This window comes from Palaemon carinicauda, chromosome 34, assembly GCF_036898095.1.
Source record: "Palaemon carinicauda isolate YSFRI2023 chromosome 34, ASM3689809v2, whole genome shotgun sequence".
Lineage (NCBI taxonomy): Eukaryota > Metazoa > Arthropoda > Malacostraca > Decapoda > Palaemonidae > Palaemon > Palaemon carinicauda.
The window spans coordinates 76,252,021-76,272,020 of NC_090758.1; the positions used below are offsets into that span (position 1 = coordinate 76,252,021).

At 38.0% G+C, this 20,000-nt stretch overlaps 2 protein-coding genes across 2 annotated transcripts; both read right to left on the reverse strand.

Moving 5' to 3' along the window:
• Positions 1-393: 393 nt before the first annotated feature.
• LOC137626472 (putative phospholipase B-like 2) lies at positions 394-7,941 on the reverse strand. Its single transcript, XM_068357487.1, has 9 exons — positions 7,807-7,941; positions 7,405-7,575; positions 5,692-5,805; positions 4,527-4,656; positions 3,756-3,841; positions 2,416-2,598; positions 2,051-2,279; positions 1,320-1,471; positions 394-1,220 (listed from the first exon to the last, which is right to left on the reverse strand). The coding sequence occupies exons 2-9, from the start codon at positions 7,563-7,565 to the stop codon at positions 629-631; spliced, it is 1,647 nt and encodes a 548-aa protein (XP_068213588.1). The 5' UTR covers positions 7,566-7,575; positions 7,807-7,941; the 3' UTR covers positions 394-628.
• A 1,589-nt stretch (positions 7,942-9,530) lies between these two features.
• Positions 9,531-18,518, reverse strand: LOC137626473 (putative phospholipase B-like 2). The gene is made up of 9 exons (XM_068357489.1): positions 18,360-18,518; positions 17,964-18,134; positions 16,164-16,277; positions 15,022-15,151; positions 14,258-14,343; positions 12,918-13,100; positions 12,550-12,778; positions 10,532-10,683; positions 9,531-10,427 (listed from the first exon to the last, which is right to left on the reverse strand). Exons 2-9 carry the CDS (start codon positions 18,122-18,124, stop codon positions 9,836-9,838), a joined length of 1,647 nt encoding a protein of 548 aa, XP_068213590.1. The 5' UTR covers positions 18,125-18,134; positions 18,360-18,518; the 3' UTR covers positions 9,531-9,835.
• Positions 18,519-20,000: the final 1,482 nt, after the last annotated feature.

The following is a 20,000-nucleotide window of genomic DNA, read 5'->3' on the forward strand; positions in this document are numbered from 1 at the left end:
AAATATTTTATTTTCGTTCATTACTTCTCATATAGTTTATTCATTTCCTTGTTTCTTTTCCTCACTGGGCTATTTTTTATCTGTTGGAGCCCTTGGGCTTATAGCATCCTGCTTTTCCAACTAGGGTTGTAGCTTAGCTAATAATAATAATAATAATAATAATAATAATAATAATAATAATAATAATAATAATAATAGCCTCCACCAAAAAAAATCTGGTTTGTAAATCAACTGTCTTGGGTCGACTCAGACATAGAGGAAAGTTCAATTAAATTTGAATAAATTTTAATAAATATTTGGGGGGGGGGGGAGTTCTGTATTTTTTTATATCAGTGTTTTCTAAGGAAACTTAAATGAGCCTAACCTAACAAGGAAAGTTGATATAATAGAAAGGGCAAGATACAAAATATTTAATATCAACATTAAAACATAGATGTTGTTTTAAATTCTAATATGGTGACATTCTTATATCTAAGTTTTATTTTTATCTACCTAACAATTCGCAGGTGATTACAGATGAATTGTTATGCATTATTCATTTTAAGGTTTTTGCGGTTATTCATTTTGTAGGTGTCTGAATGCCTGAATCTATAGGAAATCATGATACCAATACCCCACTCAAGAACGACTACCACACCCACTCGTGAGTGACCGGTGGAAAATCGAACGCCTCAGGATGGCCGTAATGAGGCGTGGTCTCCGCTTCGGCCTGCTCGCTCCACCTGAACACGGGTTGCTGATCGGAGGTCGGCCCGTTCACAGCCAGGAAGAGATAGGACTTGGCCATCTCGTAGTTTGTGATCTTGACGTCGGTGCCCCCGTGCAGCCTGTGCTCCAGCGCTGAGAAGGGGAACGTACCGTCAGCCGGGTTGAGGTCGCTCCTGGCCGAAATGGCGTTCTCTCCGCTGTAGGGTGGGTCGCATTCGCACCTTGCCAGAGGGTCGTTCTTGTAGTCGTTGTATCGCATCAGTTTGTACATGGAGTCCATGTCTGTCACATGGATGTGGTCCCGTTCGAACATCAGAGCCCTTGGGTGCTTGTCATAGGTGAACCAGTCTCCGTGGCTCTCGACCAAGGGGACGCATCCGCTGAGGTTGAAGATGTTTTCGTAGAATGCGATGTTGTAGCTACCAAAGTAAGTCTGCTGGACCAACAGGTCAGTCTCGTCTCCCGTTTCGACATAGTTTGGGATCTGTTCCACAACTACCAATGTTTTGGGCCTGCAAGATGAATAAATATATCCCAGCTTTATTCCTCTTTCTCTGAGAATGACAAAAGTATGAACAACAAACATAGTAAAACATTGCATATTTCCTTACTGAATGGGCTCCCCGGGTTTGAATTTATTATAGTCGACAATCATCCACTGGTTGTTATAGGTGCCACTGTTGTATTGGGTGAAGTATTCTGCCCATTCGTCACCATTGAAGGCCAGGCGATTGGCAATGATCGTTCTCATCCATTCCGTAAGCTGTTCAAGATAAGCAGTCCTCTAATAAGTTTGAAACTACAGTAGACTACAAGGCTGTGGTTTAACCTCATCTTTATAACTATCACAAAGGCCAGATCTCAAAAGAGTCACTCTGAAACAGTTTTCTGTTCCCAGTGAGGCTGAACAAGTTTACATTTAGTAATTGTGTTTACATATATTAAAACATCAAGTAGTGGCAAAATTATCATTGTCGAATACTGCTGTTGTCCTTGATAACATATTCAGTATATTCTACTATTGTTTTGTACAGAGGATACTTGGATGCTTTAAGAAATTATTTACTTATCATGATAAAAGAAGTTGCTTTGGCAGTGGTTCTAGAAGAATGTTCATAAAAGCATGACTCATTGTATGGATTACACAGTGAAGTTTAGTGTGACTCCATTTTGCAGTTATAAAAAAGCTGCGTTATTTCATAGTCTAACCTTAAAAAGCACCGTAGGCTAGTTTGAGGCTAGCATTACCACCAATTGTTGGCTTACAACATGCGGTCACCCGTCACCTAAAACTATATCGCCAAGAGCGGCGCTGAAAGGAACAAAGATTGAAAAGACAAACCTGGTTTTCTGGTTGCACGTACTGCCAAAGCTGTGGGTTACTGTTTCCGATGGTGGTCTCCATGCTCACTAACCCAGAGGACAGGATGTGGAAGTCATTACCGGAGAACAACATTCCAGGATAGGACGAAAACGATACGATGTGACCGGGATTCAACACTGGCTGGATTTTTTCAGCCATAAGGAACATGTTGTTGTACTTCTTGTTAATCCGCAGCATTGAGGAATAGCTGTGAGAAAGCGTTGATGTTGATTTTCGATTAGGATTTCCCGCAAAGAGAGTTGTTGCATTGGGTTTCTTACTTTTTTCAATACAACTAAACAGTCTGACAAATACCAACCATTTTATCATGAAATGCTACTTACTGACTCCAGGTTACTTGTGAAATGTAGATGTCAGCATTGTCCGGTAGGATCTTGATGAGAGCCGAGCAACGCCCGTCTTTTGGGGTGTTTCCGGCTGCCACCCATTCGTCGCTGGTCATGTTCCTGATTTGAGGGTCCAGGGCCAATTCGAGATCATCCAAATCTCCCATCAGGTTCATCATCCTGCGATTCGTAAACGTGATTCAGGGAGATTCGTATTCCTTGGATGTATCACGTGTTACAATCTTGATAGGATGCAGCATTATTTAGTACATCTAGATTAGGGGTAGGGTTCATATTAAGAGAGTAAAAGACTGTTAACAGAATATTGACAAGGGAAGAGCAGAGTGAATCGATTGATATAGAATAGACTACAAATTTCATCTCGCTGGAAAGGACGAGAACAGTTTGTAAACTTTTTTGTCGATACTTACTCTTAATATGACCGATAAGAAAAATATCTGTTGTGCTTTTAAACTATTTTAAGGTTGTGGAAATTTTACTGCATGACTGTTGAAAGCACAGCTCAACAGAACTTTGAAATCATATCTAAAGACATTTTACAAGTAGCCTTTCCATCAACGTGTCTTTGGACTTCTGAGTCTGGCTTTGAATTGGTGCTTGAATACTATTCTTCTGGAGTTAACTTTGTTTTTGTTTTCTATTGTGTTTTGAATCTGGACTTGTACGGTAGCTTAAAACTAGTCTCTACTGTGTCACAAAGTGGCTTGCACAGTTTACCAACTGAATCTGACAATAAGGATATGCTTCAGACTGACAGAGCCATAAGATTCCTTACTCAGTGAAGTCTCTAAAACCTCTGGCTGTCTGTTACTCAGTGAAGTTTCTAAAAATCTCTTGCTACTGTCTGTGACAAGTTCTAATGTAAATCATTATCACTTATAATGGCCATTATTGCTCATAATCAGGACAAACTTGCATTGTTAGATTCCACAAAATGGGAAGCTCATATTATGAACAAGTTGAAATAGGGAAATAAAGGAAAATGTACTTGACAGTACCCACAAGCAAGAAAAACTAACAGATGGTCTTTTCACAGAGACTATGATACAGCTAAGGCCATAATACTGTAATATTAGATGCAGAGGATCTGAAAACAGAAATCTAGTTCAAGTAAGCATATACCGACTTTCTACAGACTAGCACATAGAAATGTAATTTCGAAGCACAGCAGAGGCAAGATTTTCCTCTTTATAGTTCTTCAGGCTAGTCTAGTTCGTTAAAAAAGTTGTTTTGAAGCAAAGTAGAAGCATAGTTTTGAAGCACAGCAGAAGCTCGACTTTTGGATGCCGGATATAAAAAAATCTAAATTTACTCACAAAATGCTGTCGCTTTCAATAGGGTTCTCTGCCACACGGCTGTAGCCATCATTCATGCCATCTATTTGTTGGAGAATCAGGTTTACCTGGAAATAGACAGGTAGGTTGAGGTTAATCCACTCTCATTACTAGCGAGAAGAGGCGGGTTTCATCCACACCGAGGAGGATATTGGTCTATTGACCCAAGGTAGGAATTGAATGCTAGGTTGGTATGTTGACTGAGGTGAACTGTAACAGGGTAGAGAGGAGCATAGAAATAGCAGCCTAGCTTAAAAAAAAAAAAAAAAAACTTGTACGAATAGGATAGGTACTCTCTTCCTATATATTTATCTGTTTCATATGTTCATATATATATCATCATCTCCTCCTACGCCTATTGATGCAAAGGGCCTTGGTTAGATTTTGCAAGTCGTCTCTATCTTGAGCTTTTGAATCAATACTTCTCCATTCATCGTTTCCGGCTTCACGCTTCATGGTCCTCAGGCAAGTAGGCCTTGGTCTTCCAACTCCTCTAGTGCCTTGTGAAGCCCAGTTGAAAGTTTTGTGAGCTAATCTCTCTTGGGGATTGCAAAGACCACGCCCAAACCATCTCTATGTACCCCTCACCATGATCTCTTCTACGTATGGCACTCGATTAATCTCTCTTTTAGTTTCATTTCTAACCCTGTCCCATTTGACTCATATATATATATATATATATATATATATATATATATATATATATATATATATATATATATATATATATATCAAAATGAAATAAAAACTTACTTGGTGAAATATTGGATCACTGGTCTCAGACAACTTTGATCTCATCCACTTGTCGTTTTTGTCCAAGTAATCATACAGCCTTTCGCAGTAGCCGTCTGGTTTGCCATTGCAGTAACCCTCCACGGTGTTCCTGAGGGGTAACGAAGGCCATTGATAGTATTATCATTATGATTAACCAAGTTACATTCCTAGATGTAAAGGCATGATGCTTCAATAACAATGTTGGAATAGATCTGTCAGAGTCTAATGTCAAACTGCTCAATATAAAAGCATTAACCCCTTGGTTGAAGAAGAATTGTTTGGTAATCTCAGTATTGTCAGGTGTATGAGGACAGAGGAGAGTATGTAAAGATTATGTCAGACTATTCGGTGTACGTGTAGGCAAAGGGAAAGTGAACCATAACCAGAGAGAAGGATCCAATGTAATACTGTTTATCCAGTCAAAGGACCCATAACTCTCCAGGGGTAGTATTTCAATGAGTGGCTGGTGCCCTGGCCAACATACTACATACTACCTATTGTAACAAGTTTGAACTTCTGAAGTTCCACAAATTCAACCACCAGATTAGGAAGATCATTCTACAAACTGGTTACAGCTAGAATAAAACTTCTAGAATACTGCGTAGTGTTGAACCTTATGATAGAGGAGGCAAGACTGTTGGAATTAACTGCATTCCTAGTACAATGTAAAGGATGGTACAGCATGGGAAGACTGGAATATAAAGGATGGTGATCAGGCATAAGGAACTAACTGACTGACTTTACCAGATATTAGTATCCAGATTGGAGATAAGGAATTTAATAGACCGCAAGTCTTTTTCTATCAAGTTAAGATGAGAGTCAGCAGCTGAAGACCAGACAGGAGACTTAAAACTTTCCCTTGAGGCACATTGATCACTGTAAACTTAAAAGACTTTCGCAATAAGCCATTTTATGCTCAATTGAGGAAATAAAAGACTGAATGTGCTCCTCAATAGTAAATATACACTCAAGAATCACTCTTAAGAATTTTAAGTGAATTTTATATAGTTACAGACATTATCACTGCAAAGATTTGGATGTTGAGGAGTCACTGTCCTAACATGGCATAGCTTTCTTCAGAGTACTACAGTTGTCTTTCCCATCCCAAAGGCCTCTGTGCATGGAAGTTAAACTATCGACTCACCTATAATGGTTATAGATCATCTCGTGAGTCAGGGCGCCTTCGGCTAACCCAGCGGCGTAGGCCTGGACTGCGTCGCTGTATCCCGAGGAGGATTCGATTTCCAGGTAGGCAAATCTGAGAAAAATAAATCAGAATTAATAGAAAAAATTATTATTTAAAGATATTACTGACATCTATTCTTTTTTTTGTGTTGTTATCTCTGCTAAGGAGGTTATAAAATGCCATGCATTTACATATTTATTTATCTTTTAGAAGGATTACGGTAAAACTTCTCGACGGATTTTCACTAAATTTTAACAGCGGATAGGTAATTTGCTCCAGAAGAATCCATTGAATGTTGGAGGTGATCTGGATCAAGATTCTGATTAATATTGTTATTATTATCATTATTATTATAGAGTAGATTAATTCATGGTCAACATGTGAAAGAGGGGGAGCTGGGTCGATAAACTTGAGTCAAATGTTGGCACTCTTCATTGGCGGAGGAATTCTGAAATCTCTGAGTGCTCATGAATGTTTCTTTACTTACATAACCATATTGTTTGTCAGGTTAGGTTGGTTAAATAGCAGTAATCAAAGCATGTATCGGTGTTGCTAATCGCTTACTCTTGACGCTATTGAAAGTAGGTACAGGGATGGACAAAACATTTTTATACAGGTACAGTTTTATGCAGGAGTTCCTGGCTCACCTCTCTCTGAGGAAAGTGCACCCTATCACATCTTTACTGCACAGAGAGTTCTTGTGTGTATCTCAGCCCACTGCCTCTGCCATCTCTCCCTAAACTATCTGTTTGGTTACTCAGAGCAGTGAGTGGGTTAAATGTGCACTTCCTCAGAGTTAGGTGTGACAGAAATATCTGTGTTTAACTGGACATGCGTCTGTTTTACTTCTTGTTATTATTGGCTATGATAATGAAGAGTTGAAAACGATTGGTAGATTCGTGTGGGTTACAGTTCACCTCTGTGTGGATATATGATTTTCATGTTTTGATCTCATACTTCTCAAACTGTACTTCTTAAAACTCGAGTGATATGATTTGAAATTAATTGTAGATAATAGTTAATAGCCATAATTCTCTTAGATACTGAATGATTGATAGTAGGTTTGTCTTACTTTGTTTACGGCCTGATTAGCTAAGCAATCTGTGACTAGGGTTTAATATATGAAAACTATTACATATTATGTATATCGTTTATTGATATATCTATTTATTCTTGCATTGATTGGCTTTATACGTTCCTTTGTCTCATTGTTACCAATTAACCACTCACACCCGACACGTATGGTCTGTCTCAAGCTTTGAAGCACTGAAAGTATTGCTAATCACCAATTTAAGGACCAACAATAGTTGCCGCAAAGATTCCTGGCGAAATAGGCTACACCCTCTGATGACGTCATAGCCAATCATGTTGTCTCCCAGCTAAATAAGCCCCTCCTCTGATGACGTCATAGCCAATCACATTCTCTCCTGTGAAATAAGCCCCACCCCCTGATGATGTCATGGCCAATCACGTTGTCTCCCACATTAGCAGAAGTCACAATACATCCCCTTACAAATTTCAAAATATACTAACTTATAATCACTTGAAGGGGACGTGTCGCGACTGCTGTTAACGCGGCAGACAACATGATTGGCTACAACGTCATCAGGACGGGGCATATTTCGCCCGGAATCTCTGCGACGACTATAGATTCAATGATATCATCCTTACCCATCCTCAAAAGTCGTATCTGTGAAGTTTCCTTTGGCGACCCAGTTGTCCACTAAAACTCCATCGTGTATTTCGTAGCTCTCCAAGTCGTAACTGACGCTGAGGATGTGGGCTGACGCGCTGCCCATGAGCAGGAGTGCTAATAGGACCTTCGTGATCATCGTCCAATATCTGGAGGAATTCCTTTTAATTCTAAGTATGATGAACAATGCTAGTAGTATGAGCTATAATTATAGTTATGATAATATTAATATATATATTAATAATAACAATAACGATTTTAATACATTGTAATTCTTAAAATAATTATCATCAAACATCTTGCAATCATCAACAACATCTCTACAAAAAAAAACAATATAGAGAAAATCATAAAAACAAATTGCCATAAAAAAAACTTACGTAAAATTCCCACAAACGAGCAAGTTCACCCGAGCTTACATCCGACGATACTGAAGCCTCGTCCGTTTGAAGTCCCGTTTATAAGTAGTTTGTTTTGACGACCAAAGTTCCTGGGAAACTTTTTCAAGAAGAACACCTGGAAGAAGCTGGGGAAGTTTATCTCCGTGGGCTCTGGCACAGGTGTGAGACGCGACTTGTGGACTGTGGACAGGTGTGTATAGATGTATATTGAGCAGGTCCCCCTTGTAGAGAAGATTGGGTGGTGGGCCTCACAAGAAAATAAGAAGACGGTCACTGCCAAACTCCTCCTTCAGTTACCGAGTTGTGGAAATGCTTTTTAACAGTTTGTCGAACCCTTTTACGCAAACTGCCGCGTCAGCCCATATTTTCTAAGCGCTCTTGGGGCTCACGGACACTTCATTAACAGTTTGTCAAACCCTTTTACTCAAACTGCCGCGTCAGCCCGTATTTTCCAAGCGCTCTTGGGGCTCATGGACACCTCATTAATAGTTTGTCGAGCCCCCCATACGCAAGCACTCGTGGGCTTCCTGGGTACAAGACTTAGGCTATTCTTTCTAATAAGTCTTTCACTCCATTTTTACGCAATTCTTTTTACCTCTTTGTCTTGCGCTGTGCAATTAAAGTTTGGGAGGGTTTGTTTTACTATAATTCAAGCAGTTAAAGGAAGAATGTGGTGATTTTTCTTTAAAGGAGGTTTTCATATATATATATATATATATATATATATATATATATATATATATGCATATATATATACATACTGTACATTCATACGTACATATATACAGTATGTGCATATGCTGTATACATGCACACATAAACACACACACACACACACACACACACACATATATATATATATATATATATATATATATATATATATAAATATATACATGTATGTACATTCATATATTATATGTATGTATATATACATATTTTATATATATGTATATATATATATATATATATATATATATATATATATATATATATATATATATATATTTATTTATATTTATATATATATCTATATATATATATATATATATGTATACTGTTTTATTATCATTATTGTTATTATTATTATTATTATTATTATTATTATTATTATTATTATTATTATTAATATTGTTCATATCCCATCAAAAGTGAATGAAATATTCATATTAATTCTTACTTAAAACATAAAGTCCATTATGCTATTTTGCAATTATCCTTTTCAATAGAAAAAAATAAATATCTTTGTATTGTAAGACTGTGATATAATCATTCCAAGTTGAAATCTGATAAGATATACATTGAACCAAAGGTCTGCTTAGTTCTTCAGGGAAATCTGCAAGACTTGCCATTGTAAAAAATTTGTTTTAATGTTGTTGATGATTTTATGATATTTTGTTTAAATTGCTCATTACTTCTCTTATGATTTATTGATTTCTTTATTTCTTTTCCTCACTGGGCTGTTTTTCCTTGGAGCATTTGGGCTTATAGCATCTTGCTTTTTCAACTGGGGTTTGTAGTTTAGCTAATAATAATAATAATAATAATAATAATAATGATAATAATAATAATAATAATAATAATAATGATAATAGCAGTCTTGGGTCGACTCAGGCATAAATCAAAGTTCAATTAAATTTTAATAAATTTAAAAAAAATTTTGGCGGAACTTTCTATATTTTTTCTAAGGAAATGAAAGCAACTTGGTTTCCAGTCCTTTATGTCGAACTTAAATGAGCCTAACCTAATAATTAAAGTTGATACAAGAGAAAGGGTAAGATACAAAATATTTAATATTAACATTAAAACATGAATGTTGTTTTAAATTCTAATATGGTGACATTCTTATATTTTAGTTTTATTTTTGTCTACCTAACAATTCTCAGGTGATTACGGATGAATTGTTATGCATTATTCGTTTTAAAGTTTTTGCGGTTATTCATTTTGTAGGTGTCTGAATGCCTGAATCTGTAGGAAATCATGATACCAATGCCCCACTCAAGAACGACTACCACACCCACTCGTGAGTGACCGGTGGAAAATCGAACGCGTCGGGATGGCCGTAATGAGGCGTGGTCTCCGCTTCGGCCTGCTCGCTCCACCTGAACACAGGTTGCTGATCGGAGGTCGGCCCGTTCACAGCCAAGAAGAGATAGGACTTGGCCATCTCATAGTTTGTGATCTTGACGTCGGTGCCCCCGTGCAGCCTGTACTCCAGCGCCGAGAAGGGGAACGTACCGTCGGCCGGGTTGAGGTCGCTCCTGGCCGAAATGGCGTTCTCTCCACTGTAGGGTGGGTCGCAGTCGCACCTTGCCAGAGGGTCGTTCTTGTAGTCGTTGTATCGCATCAGTTTGTACATGGAGTCCATGTCTGTCACACGGACGTGGTCCCGTTCAAACATCAGAGCCCTTGGGTGCTTGTCATAGGTGAACCAGTCTCCGTAGCTCTCGACCAAGGGGACGCATCCGCTGAGGTTGAAGATGTTTTCGTAGAATGCGATGTTGTAGCTACCAAAGTAAGTCTGTTGGATCAACAGGTCAGTCTCGTCTCCCGTTTCGACATAGTTTGGGATCTGTTCCACAACTACCAATGTTTTTGGCCTGCAAGATGAATAAATATATCCCTGCATTACAATGTTTACCATTCTCTATGAATTATAAAAGTATGAACAAGAAATATAGTCAAACATTGCATATTTCCTTACTGTATGGGCTCCCCAGGTTTGAATTTATTATAGTCGACAATCATCCACTGGTTGTTATAGGTGCCACTATTGTATTGGGTGAAGTATTCTGCCCATTCGTCACCATTAAAGGCCATGCGATTGGCAATGATCGTTCTCATCCATTCCGTAAGCTGTTCAGGATAAGCCGACATCTAATAAGTTTGAAACTACAGTAGACTACAAGGCTGTAGTTTAACATCATATTTATAACTATTACAAAGGCGTGGGAGTATAATGATCCCAATCTTCAAAGGGAAAGGGGATGTCTAAGAGTGTGGGAATTACATAGGTATTAAATTGATGTCCCACACTTTGAAGATACTGGAAAGGATGATAGATGCCAGACTAAGAGAAGAAGTAGAAATAGGTAAAGAGCAGATGGGATTCATGAAGGGGAGGGGAACAACAGATGGTGTATTTTGTCTGAGGCAACTAATGGAGAAATTCCGGGAAAAGCAAAGAGACCTGCATGTAGTATTCATTGACCTTGAAAAGGCTTATGACCGAGTCCCAAGACAAGAGGTATGGAGGAGTCTGAGGGAGAGCAGGGTGCCAGAGAAGTACGTTCGACTGATACAAGAGATGTACCGTAATGTATTTACTAGAGTAAGGAGCAGTGCCGGGGAGACAGAGGGTTTTGAAGTGAGAGTAGGATTACACCAAGGGTCCGCTCTGAGCCCATTTATCTTTAACATAGTGATGGACGTTTTAATAGAAGAGGTAAGGGAGGCAGTACCATGGAACATATTGTATGCAGATGATATTGTTCTGTGCGCAGAGAGCAGGGAAGATCTGGAAATGAAATTGGAAAGGTGGAGGCAAGTACTGGAGGACAGAGGAATGAGAATAAGTAGATCTAAGACAGAATATATGTGTACCACCAGTGAGGGGGATGATAGAGAAAATATTCATCTTAAGGGAGAACAGATAAAGAGAGTTGATAAGTTTAAGTATTTGGGATCCTTTGTTAACGCTGGAGGAGGTATGGAAGATGAAGTTAAACATCGGGTACAGGCAGGCTGGAACAACTGGAGAGCAGTCTCAGGAGTTCTTTGTGACAAAAGAATACCACTGAGGTTAAAAGGAAAATTTCATAAGACAGTGGTAAGATCAGCAATGCTGTATGGAACGGAAACAGCAAGCATGAGGAAGACAGAGGAGAAGAAGATGGATGTGGCAGAAATGAGAATGCTTAGGTGGATGTCTGGGGTGACAAGAGAGGATCGGATAAAAAATGACTACATAAGGGGGTCGACAAAGGTGGTGGAAATATCAAAGAAAGTGCAGGAAGGGAGGCTGAGATGGTATGGACACCTGATGAGGAGAGATGAGGACCACGCTGGGAGACATACTATGGAGATGGAGGTTCAAGGAAGAAGAAGAGGGAGACCAAGAAAGAGATGGAGGGACTGTGTGGGAGGAGACTTACAGGAGAAGGGGATTGATGAGGCAGAAGCGCAGAATAGAAAAAGATGGAAACGGCTCATCCGCAACGGCGACCTCATATTAAAATGGGAACCAGCTGGGAAGAAGAAGACAAAGGCCAGATCTCAAATGAGTCACAAGTTTACATTTAGTAATTGTGTTTACATATATTAAAACATCAAGTAGTGACAAGATTATCATTGTTGAATACTACTGTTATCCTTGATAACATATTCAGTATATTCTACTATTGTTTTGTACAGAGGATACTTGGATGCTTTAAGAAATTATTTACTTATCATGATAAAAGAAGTTGCTTTGGCAATGGTTCTAGAAGAATGTTCATAAAAGCATGACTCATTGTATGGATTACACAGTGAAGTTTAGTGTAACTCCATTTTGCAGTTATAAAAAAGCTGCGTTATTTCATAGTCTAACCTTAAAAAAACACCGTAGCCTAGTTTGAGGGTAACATTACCACCAATTGTTGGCTTACAACATGCGGTCACCCGTCACACAAAAATATATCGCCAAGAGCGGCGCTGAAAGGAACAAAGATCGAAAAGACAAACCTGGTTTTCTGGTTGCACGTACTGCCAAAGCTGTGGGTTACTGTTTCCGATGGTGGTCTCCATGCTCACTAACCCAGAGGACACGATGTGGAAGTCATCACCGGAGAACAACATTCCAGGATAAGACGAAAACGATACGACGTGACCAGGAATCAACACTGGCTGGATTTTTTCAGCCATAAGGAACATGTTGTTGTACTTCTTGTTAATCCGCAGCATTGAAGAATAGCTGTGGCAAAGTGTTGATGTTGATTTTCGATTAGGATTTCCCGCAAAGAGAGATCGGTTGCATTGCTTTTCTTACTTGTTTTGATACAACTAAACAGTCTGACTAATGCCAACCATTTTATCATAAGATGCTAACTTACCGATTCCAGGTTACGTGTGAAATGTAGATGTCAGCATTGTCCGGTAGGATCTTGATGAGAGCCGAGCAACGCCCATCTTTTGGGGTGTTTCCGGCTGCCACCCATTCGTCGCTGGTCATGTTCCTGATTTGAGGGTCGAGGGCCAATTCGAGATCATCCAAATCTCCCATCAGGTTCATCATCCTGCCGTAAACGTGATTGAGGGAGATTCGTATTAATTGGATGTATGATGTGTTACAATCTTCATAAGATGCAGCATTATTTAGTACATCTAGATTAGGGGTAGGGTTCTGATTGGGGTAGTAAAAGACTGTTAACAGAAGATTGACAAAGGGAGAGCAGAGTGAATCGATTGATATAGAATAGACTACAAATTTCATCCCGCTGGAAAGGACGAGAACGGGTTGTAAACTTTTTTGTGGGTACTTACTCATAATATGACCAATAAGAAAAATATTATCTGTTATGCTTTTAAACTATTTTGAGGTTTTGGAAATTTTTACTGCATGACTGTTGAAAGCACAGCTCAACATAGCTTTGAAATCATATTCAGGGAGATTTTACGATTAGCCTTTCCATCAATGTGTCTTTGTAATTCTGAGTCTGACTTTGAATTGGTGCTTGAATACTATTCTTCTGGAGTTAACTTTGTTTTTGTTTTCTATTGTGTTTTGAACCTGCCTTTGTGCGGTAGCTTAAAACTAGTCTCTACTGTGTCACAAAGTAGCTTGTACAGTTTTACCAACTGAATCTGACAACAAGGATATGCTTCAGACTGACAGAGCCATAAGATTCCTTACTCAATAAAGCCTCTGAAACTTCTGACTGTCTGTTACTCAGTGAAGTTTCTAAAAAATCTCTTGCTACTGTCTGTGACAAGTTTTAATGTAAATCATTATCACTTATAATGGCCATTATTGCTCATAATCAGGACAAACTTGCAATGTTAGATTCCACAAAATGGGAAGCCCATATTATGAACAAGTGGAAATAGGGAAATAAAGGGAAAGTTGCTTGACAGTACCCTCAAACAAGAAAAATTAACAGATGGTCTTTTCACAGAGACTATGATACAGCTAAGGACATAATACTGTAATATTAGATACAGAGGAACTAAAAACAGAAATCTAGTTCAAGTAAGCATATACCGACTATCTACAGACTACCACATAGAAATGTAATTTTGAAGCACAGCAGAGGCAAGATTTTCCTCTATAGTTTTTCAGGCTAGTCTAGTTTGTTAAAAAAGTTGTTTTGAAGCAAAGTAGAAGCATAGTTTTGAAGCAAAGAAGAAGCTCGACTTTTTAAAGAAGAATATAAGAAAATCCAAATTTACTCACAAAATGCTGTCACTTTCAATAGGGTTCTCTGCCACACGACTGTAACCATCATTCATGCCATCTATTTGTTGGAGAATCAGGTTTACCTGGAAATAGACAGGTAGGCTGAGGTTAAACCACTCTCATTACTAGCGAGAAGAGGCTGGTTTCATCCACACCGAGGAGGATATTGGTCTATTGACCCAAGGTAGGAATTGAATGCTAGGTTGGTATGTTGACTGAGGTGAACTGTAACAGGGTAGAGATGAGCATAGGAATAGCAGCCTAGCTTAACAAAAAAAAAAAAACTTGTATGAATAGGATATTTACTCTCTTCCTCTATATTTATCTGTTTCATATGTTCATATATATATCATCATCATCTCCTCCTACATCTATTGATGCAAAGGGCCTCGGTTAGATTTTTCGCGTCGTCTCTATCTTGAGCTTTTGAATCAATACTTCTCTATTCATCGCCTCCGTCTTCACGCTTTATAGTTCTCAATCATGTAGGCTTTGGTCTCCCAACACCTCTAGTGCCTTGTGAAGCCCAGCTGAAAGTTTGGTGAGCTAATCTCTCTAGGGGAGTGTAAAGAGCATGACCAAACCATCTCCATGTACCCCTCACCATGATCTCTTCTACGTATGGCACTCGATTAATCTCTCTTTTAGTTTCATTTCTAACCCTGTCCCATTTAACTCATATATATATATATATATATATATATATATATATATATATATATATATATATATATATATATCAAAATGAAATAAAAACTTACTTGGTGAAATATTGGATCACTAGTCTCAGACAACTTTGATCTCATCCACTTGTCGTTTTTGTCCAGGTAATCATACAGCCTTTCGCAGTAGCCGTCTGGTTTGCCATTGCAGTAACCCTCCACAGTGTTCCTGAGGGGTGACAAAGGCCATTAATACCATTATCATTATGATTAACCAAGTTACAACCCTAGATGTAAGGGCATGATGCTTCAATAACAATGTTAGAATAGATCTGTCAGAGACTAATGTCAAGCTGATCAAGAAAAAAACTGTATCCCTTTGGGTGAAGAAGAATTGTTTGGTAATCTCAGTGTTTTCCGGTGTATGAAGACAGAGGAGAGTATGTAAAGATTATGCCAGACTATTTGGTGTATGTGTAGGCAGAGGGAAAGTGAACCATAACCAGAGAGAAGGATCCAATGTAATATAGTCTGTCCAGTCAAAGGACCCCATAACTTTCCAGTGGTAGTATCTCAATAGGTGACTTGTAGCCTGGCCATTTACTGCCTATTGGAACAAGCTTGAACTTCTCAAGTTCCACAGATTCAACTGCCAGATTAGGAACATCATTCTACAATCTGGTCACAGCTAGAATAAAACTTCTAGAATACTGCGTAGTGTTGAACCTTATGATAGAGGAGGCAAGACTGTTGGAATTAACTGCATTCCTAGTACAATGTAAAGGATGCTACAGCATGGGAAGACTGGAATGTAAAGGATGGTGATCAGACATAAGGAACTAAGTGACTGACTTTACCAGATATTAGTATTCAGATCGGAGACAAGGAATTCAATAGACCGCAAGTCTTTTTCCATCAAGTTAAGATGAGAGTCAGCAGCTGAAGACCAGACAGGAGAATTAAAACTTTCCCTTGAGGCACATTGATCACTGTAAACTTAAAAGTATTTTATGCCCAATTAAGGAAAAAAACCACTGAATGTGCTCCTCAATAGTAAATTTACATTGAAGAATCACTCCAAGAATTTTAAATGAATTATATATAGTTAGAGACATTATCAATGCAAAGATCTGGGTATTGATGAGTCACTATCCTAACATGTCAAAGCTTTCTTCAGAACACTGCAGTTATCTCTCTCATTCCAAAGGCCTCTGTGCTTGAAAAATAAACCATCGACTCACCTATAATGGTTATAGATCATCTCGTGAGTCAGGGCGCCTTCGGCTAACCCAGCGGCGTAGGCCTGGACCGCGTCGCTGTATCCCGAGGAGGATTCGATTTCCAGGTAGGCAAATCTGAGAAAAATAAATCAGAATTAATAGAAAAATTTATTATTTAAAGATATTACTGACATCTAATCCTTTTTGTGCGTTATTACCTCTGCCAAGGAGGTTATAAAATGACATGCATTTACTTATTTATTTATCTTTTAGAAGGATTACGGTAAAACTTCTTGACGGATTTTCACTAAATTTTAACAGTGGATAGCTAATATGCTCAGGAAGGTCCCATTAAATGTTGGAGGTGATCTGGATCTAGATTCTGGTTAATATTATTATTATTAAAGAGTGGATTCCTTCACGGTCAACATGCGAAAGGGGAGAGCTTGGTCCGTAGACTTGAGTCAAATGTTGAACATCTTCGTTGGTGGAGGAAGTCTGAAATCTCTGAATTAGTATATTCATGTTTATTTATTTACATAAGCATATTGTTTGTCAGGTTAGGTTGGTTAAGTAAACAAAGATTAAATTGCTGTTGCTAATCGCTTACTCTTGACGCTATCGAAACTAGGTACAGGTATGGACAAAACATTTTTATACAGGTACAGTTTTATGCAGGAGTTCCTGGCTCACCTCTCTCTGAGGAAATGCATTCTATCACACCTTTACTGCACAGAGAGTTCTTGTGAGTATCTCAGCCCAATGCCTCTGCCATCTCTCCCTAAACTATCTGTTTGGTTACTCAGAGCAGTGAGTGGGTTAAATGGGCACTTCCTCAGAGTTGGGTGTGACAGGAATGCCTGTGTTTAACTGTACATGCGTCTGTTTTACTTCTCGTTGATATTGACTATGATAATGAAGAGCAGAGAAGGATTGATAGATTCGTGTGGGTTACAGTTCACCTCTGTGTTGATATAGGATTTTCATGTTTCAATTTCTTACTTCTCAAACTGTACTTCTTAAAATTCGAGTGATCTGATTTGAAATTAATATTACTTAATAACTCAAAGCCATAATTCTCTTAGATATTGAATGATTGATAGTAGGTTTGTCTTACTTTGTTTACGGCCTGATTAGCTAAGCAATCTGTGACTAGGGTTTAATATATGAAAACTATTACATATTATGTATATCGTTTATTGATATATCTATTTATTCTTGCATTGACTGGCTTTATACGTTCCTTTGTCTCATTGTTACCGATTAACCACTCACACCCGACGCCTATGGTCTGTCTCAAGCTTTGAAGCACTAAAAGTATTGCTAATCACCAATTTAAGGACCAACAATAGTGGCCGCAAAGATTCCTGGCGAAATAGGCTACACCCTCTGATGACGTCATAGCCAATCATGGTGTCTCCCAGTGAAATAAGCCCCACCCCCTGATGACATCATAGCCAATCACATTGTCTCCCAGCTAAATAAGCCCCACCCCCTGATGATGGCATGGCCAATCACATTGTCTCCCATCTAAATAAGCCCCACCCCTTGATGACGTCATACCCAATCACATCTCCCAGCTAAATAGTCCCCACCCCTTGATGACATCATAGCCAATCAGGTTGTCTCCCACATTAGCAGAAGTCACAATACCTCCCCTTACAAATTTCAAACTATACTAACTTATAATCACTTCAAGGGGACGTGTCGTGACTGCTGTTAATGTGGAAGACAACATAATTGGCTACAACGTCATCGGGACGGGGCATATTTCGCCCGGAATCTCTGCGACGACTATAGATTTAACGATATCATCCTTACCCATCTTCAAATGTCGTATCTGTGAAGTTTCCTTTGGCAACCCAGTTGTCCACTATAACTCCATCGTGTATTTCGTAGTTCTCCAAGTCGTAACTGACGCTGAGGATGTGGGCTGACGCGCTGCCCAGGAGCAGGAGTGCTAATAGGACCTTCGTGATCATCGTCCAATATCTGGAGGAATTGATTTTAATTCTAAGGATGATAAACGATGCTGATAGTATGAGCTATAATGATAGTTATGATAATAATATTAATAATATTAGTAATAACAATAACTATTTAATACAATATAATTCCTAAAATAATTATCATCAAACATCTTGCAATCATCAACAACATCTCTTTAAAATAAACAATATAAAGAAAATCATAAAAAATTGCCATAAAAAAACTTACATAAAATTCCCACAAACGAGCAAGTGCACCCGAGCTTACATCCGACGATACTGAAGCCTTCTCTGTTTGAAGTCCCGCTTATAAGTAGTTTGTTTTGACGACCAAAGTTCCTGGGAAACATTTTCAAGAAGAACACCTGGAAGAAGCTGGGGAAGTTTATCTCCGTGGGCTCTGGCACAGGTGTGAGACGAGACTTGTGGACTGTGGACAGGTGTGTATAGATGTATATTGAGCAGGTCCCCCTAGTAGAGAAGATTGGGTGGTGGGCTCCACAAGAAAATAAGAAGACGGTCACTGCCAAATTCCTCCTTCAGTTACCGAGTTGCGGAGATGCTTATTAACAGTTTGTCGAACCCTTTTACGTAAACCGCCGCGTCAGCCCGTATTTTCCAAGCGCTCTTGGGGCTCACGGACACCTCATTAACAGTTTGTCGAGCCCCCATACGCAAGCACTCGGGGGGCTTACTGGATGATAAAATACAGGCCATTCTTTCTGATAAGTCTTTCACTCCATTTTTACGCAATTCTTTTTACCTTTTTGTCTTGCGCTGTGCGATTAAAGTCTAGGAGGGTTTGTTTTACAATAGTTTAAGCAGTTAAAGGATGAATATGATTTTTCTTTGAAGGAGGTTTATATATATTTATATATATATATATATATATATATATATATATATATATATATATATATATACATATATATATATATACATATATATATATATATTTATATATATGTATATATATATATATATATATATATATATATATATATGCGTGTGTGTACGTATATATATATATATATATATATATGTATATATATATATATATATATATATATATATATATATATATATATATATATAGTTTATCTAAGACACTAATCAAACAAATGAAAACGAAATATTTTCTTTTTTTATTATTATTATTATTATTATTATTATTATTATTATTATTATTATTATTATTATTATTATCATTATTAATATTGTACATATCCCATCAAAAGTGAATGAAATATTCAAAGTAATTCTTACCTAAAAACATAAAGCCCCTTATGCTTTGCAATTATCCTCTTTAATAGAAAAAAATAGATATCTTTGTATTGTAAGATTGTGATATAATTATTCAAAGTTGAAATCCGATAAGATATACATTGAACCAAAGGTCTGTTTAGTTCTTCAGGGAAATCTGCAAGACTTGCCATTGTTTACAGAACCTCTTTCATTATTCATTTTCTGGTCATTTACGAATTCTTTTTCACTATTCAATAGTCAGTCAACTGGTCAACTAATTTGTCCACAAAATGTCACTATTTAAAAGGTCATAGGTCGAATTTTATGGCCAATATATACAAGTGACATTAGGCAAGGCTAGAAAGTTGTCTCTGTCTAGCGCTGATAAGTGCTGACGCAGCAAAATCTTATAAAACAAAAAATGCGTTATTCAATGCCACAAGTGAATGATGAACAGCTGAAGACGAGATATATATTCACTGTTTATGTTTTCTTCATAATGCAAAGAGTTGTGAGTCTAAAATATTCTGCAGTGTAATATTTTAGTTTTTTTATAGTTGGTTCCCAAAATAATTTTGTGTATGTAGTCGTTTTGGGCTAAAGTGGGATAGAGATGAGTTAGTGG

Excerpts from the sequence above, each read along its gene's own strand:
- LOC137626472 (XM_068357487.1), bottom strand. The coding sequence starts at position 7,565 with ATGATCACGAAGGTCCTATTAGCACTCCTGCTCATGGGCAGCGCGTCA. Across the intron at positions 4,657-5,691 it reads ATGATCTATAACCATTATAG|GAACACCGTGGAGGGTTACT; the intron begins GTGAGTCGATAG and ends GTTACCCCTCAG. Across the intron at positions 1,221-1,319 it reads AAACCCGGGGAGCCCATTCA|GCCCAAAACATTGGTAGTTG; the intron begins GTAAGGAAATAT and ends TTCATCTTGCAG.
- LOC137626473 (XM_068357489.1), bottom strand. The coding sequence starts at position 18,124 with ATGATCACGAAGGTCCTATTAGCACTCCTGCTCCTGGGCAGCGCGTCA. Across the intron at positions 16,278-17,963 it reads GATACGACATTTGAAGATGG|ATTTGCCTACCTGGAAATCG; the intron begins GTAAGGATGATA and ends TATTTTTCTCAG. Across the intron at positions 13,101-14,257 it reads ATTGAAAGTGACAGCATTTT|GATGATGAACCTGATGGGAG; the intron begins GTGAGTAAATTT and ends CGTTTACGGCAG.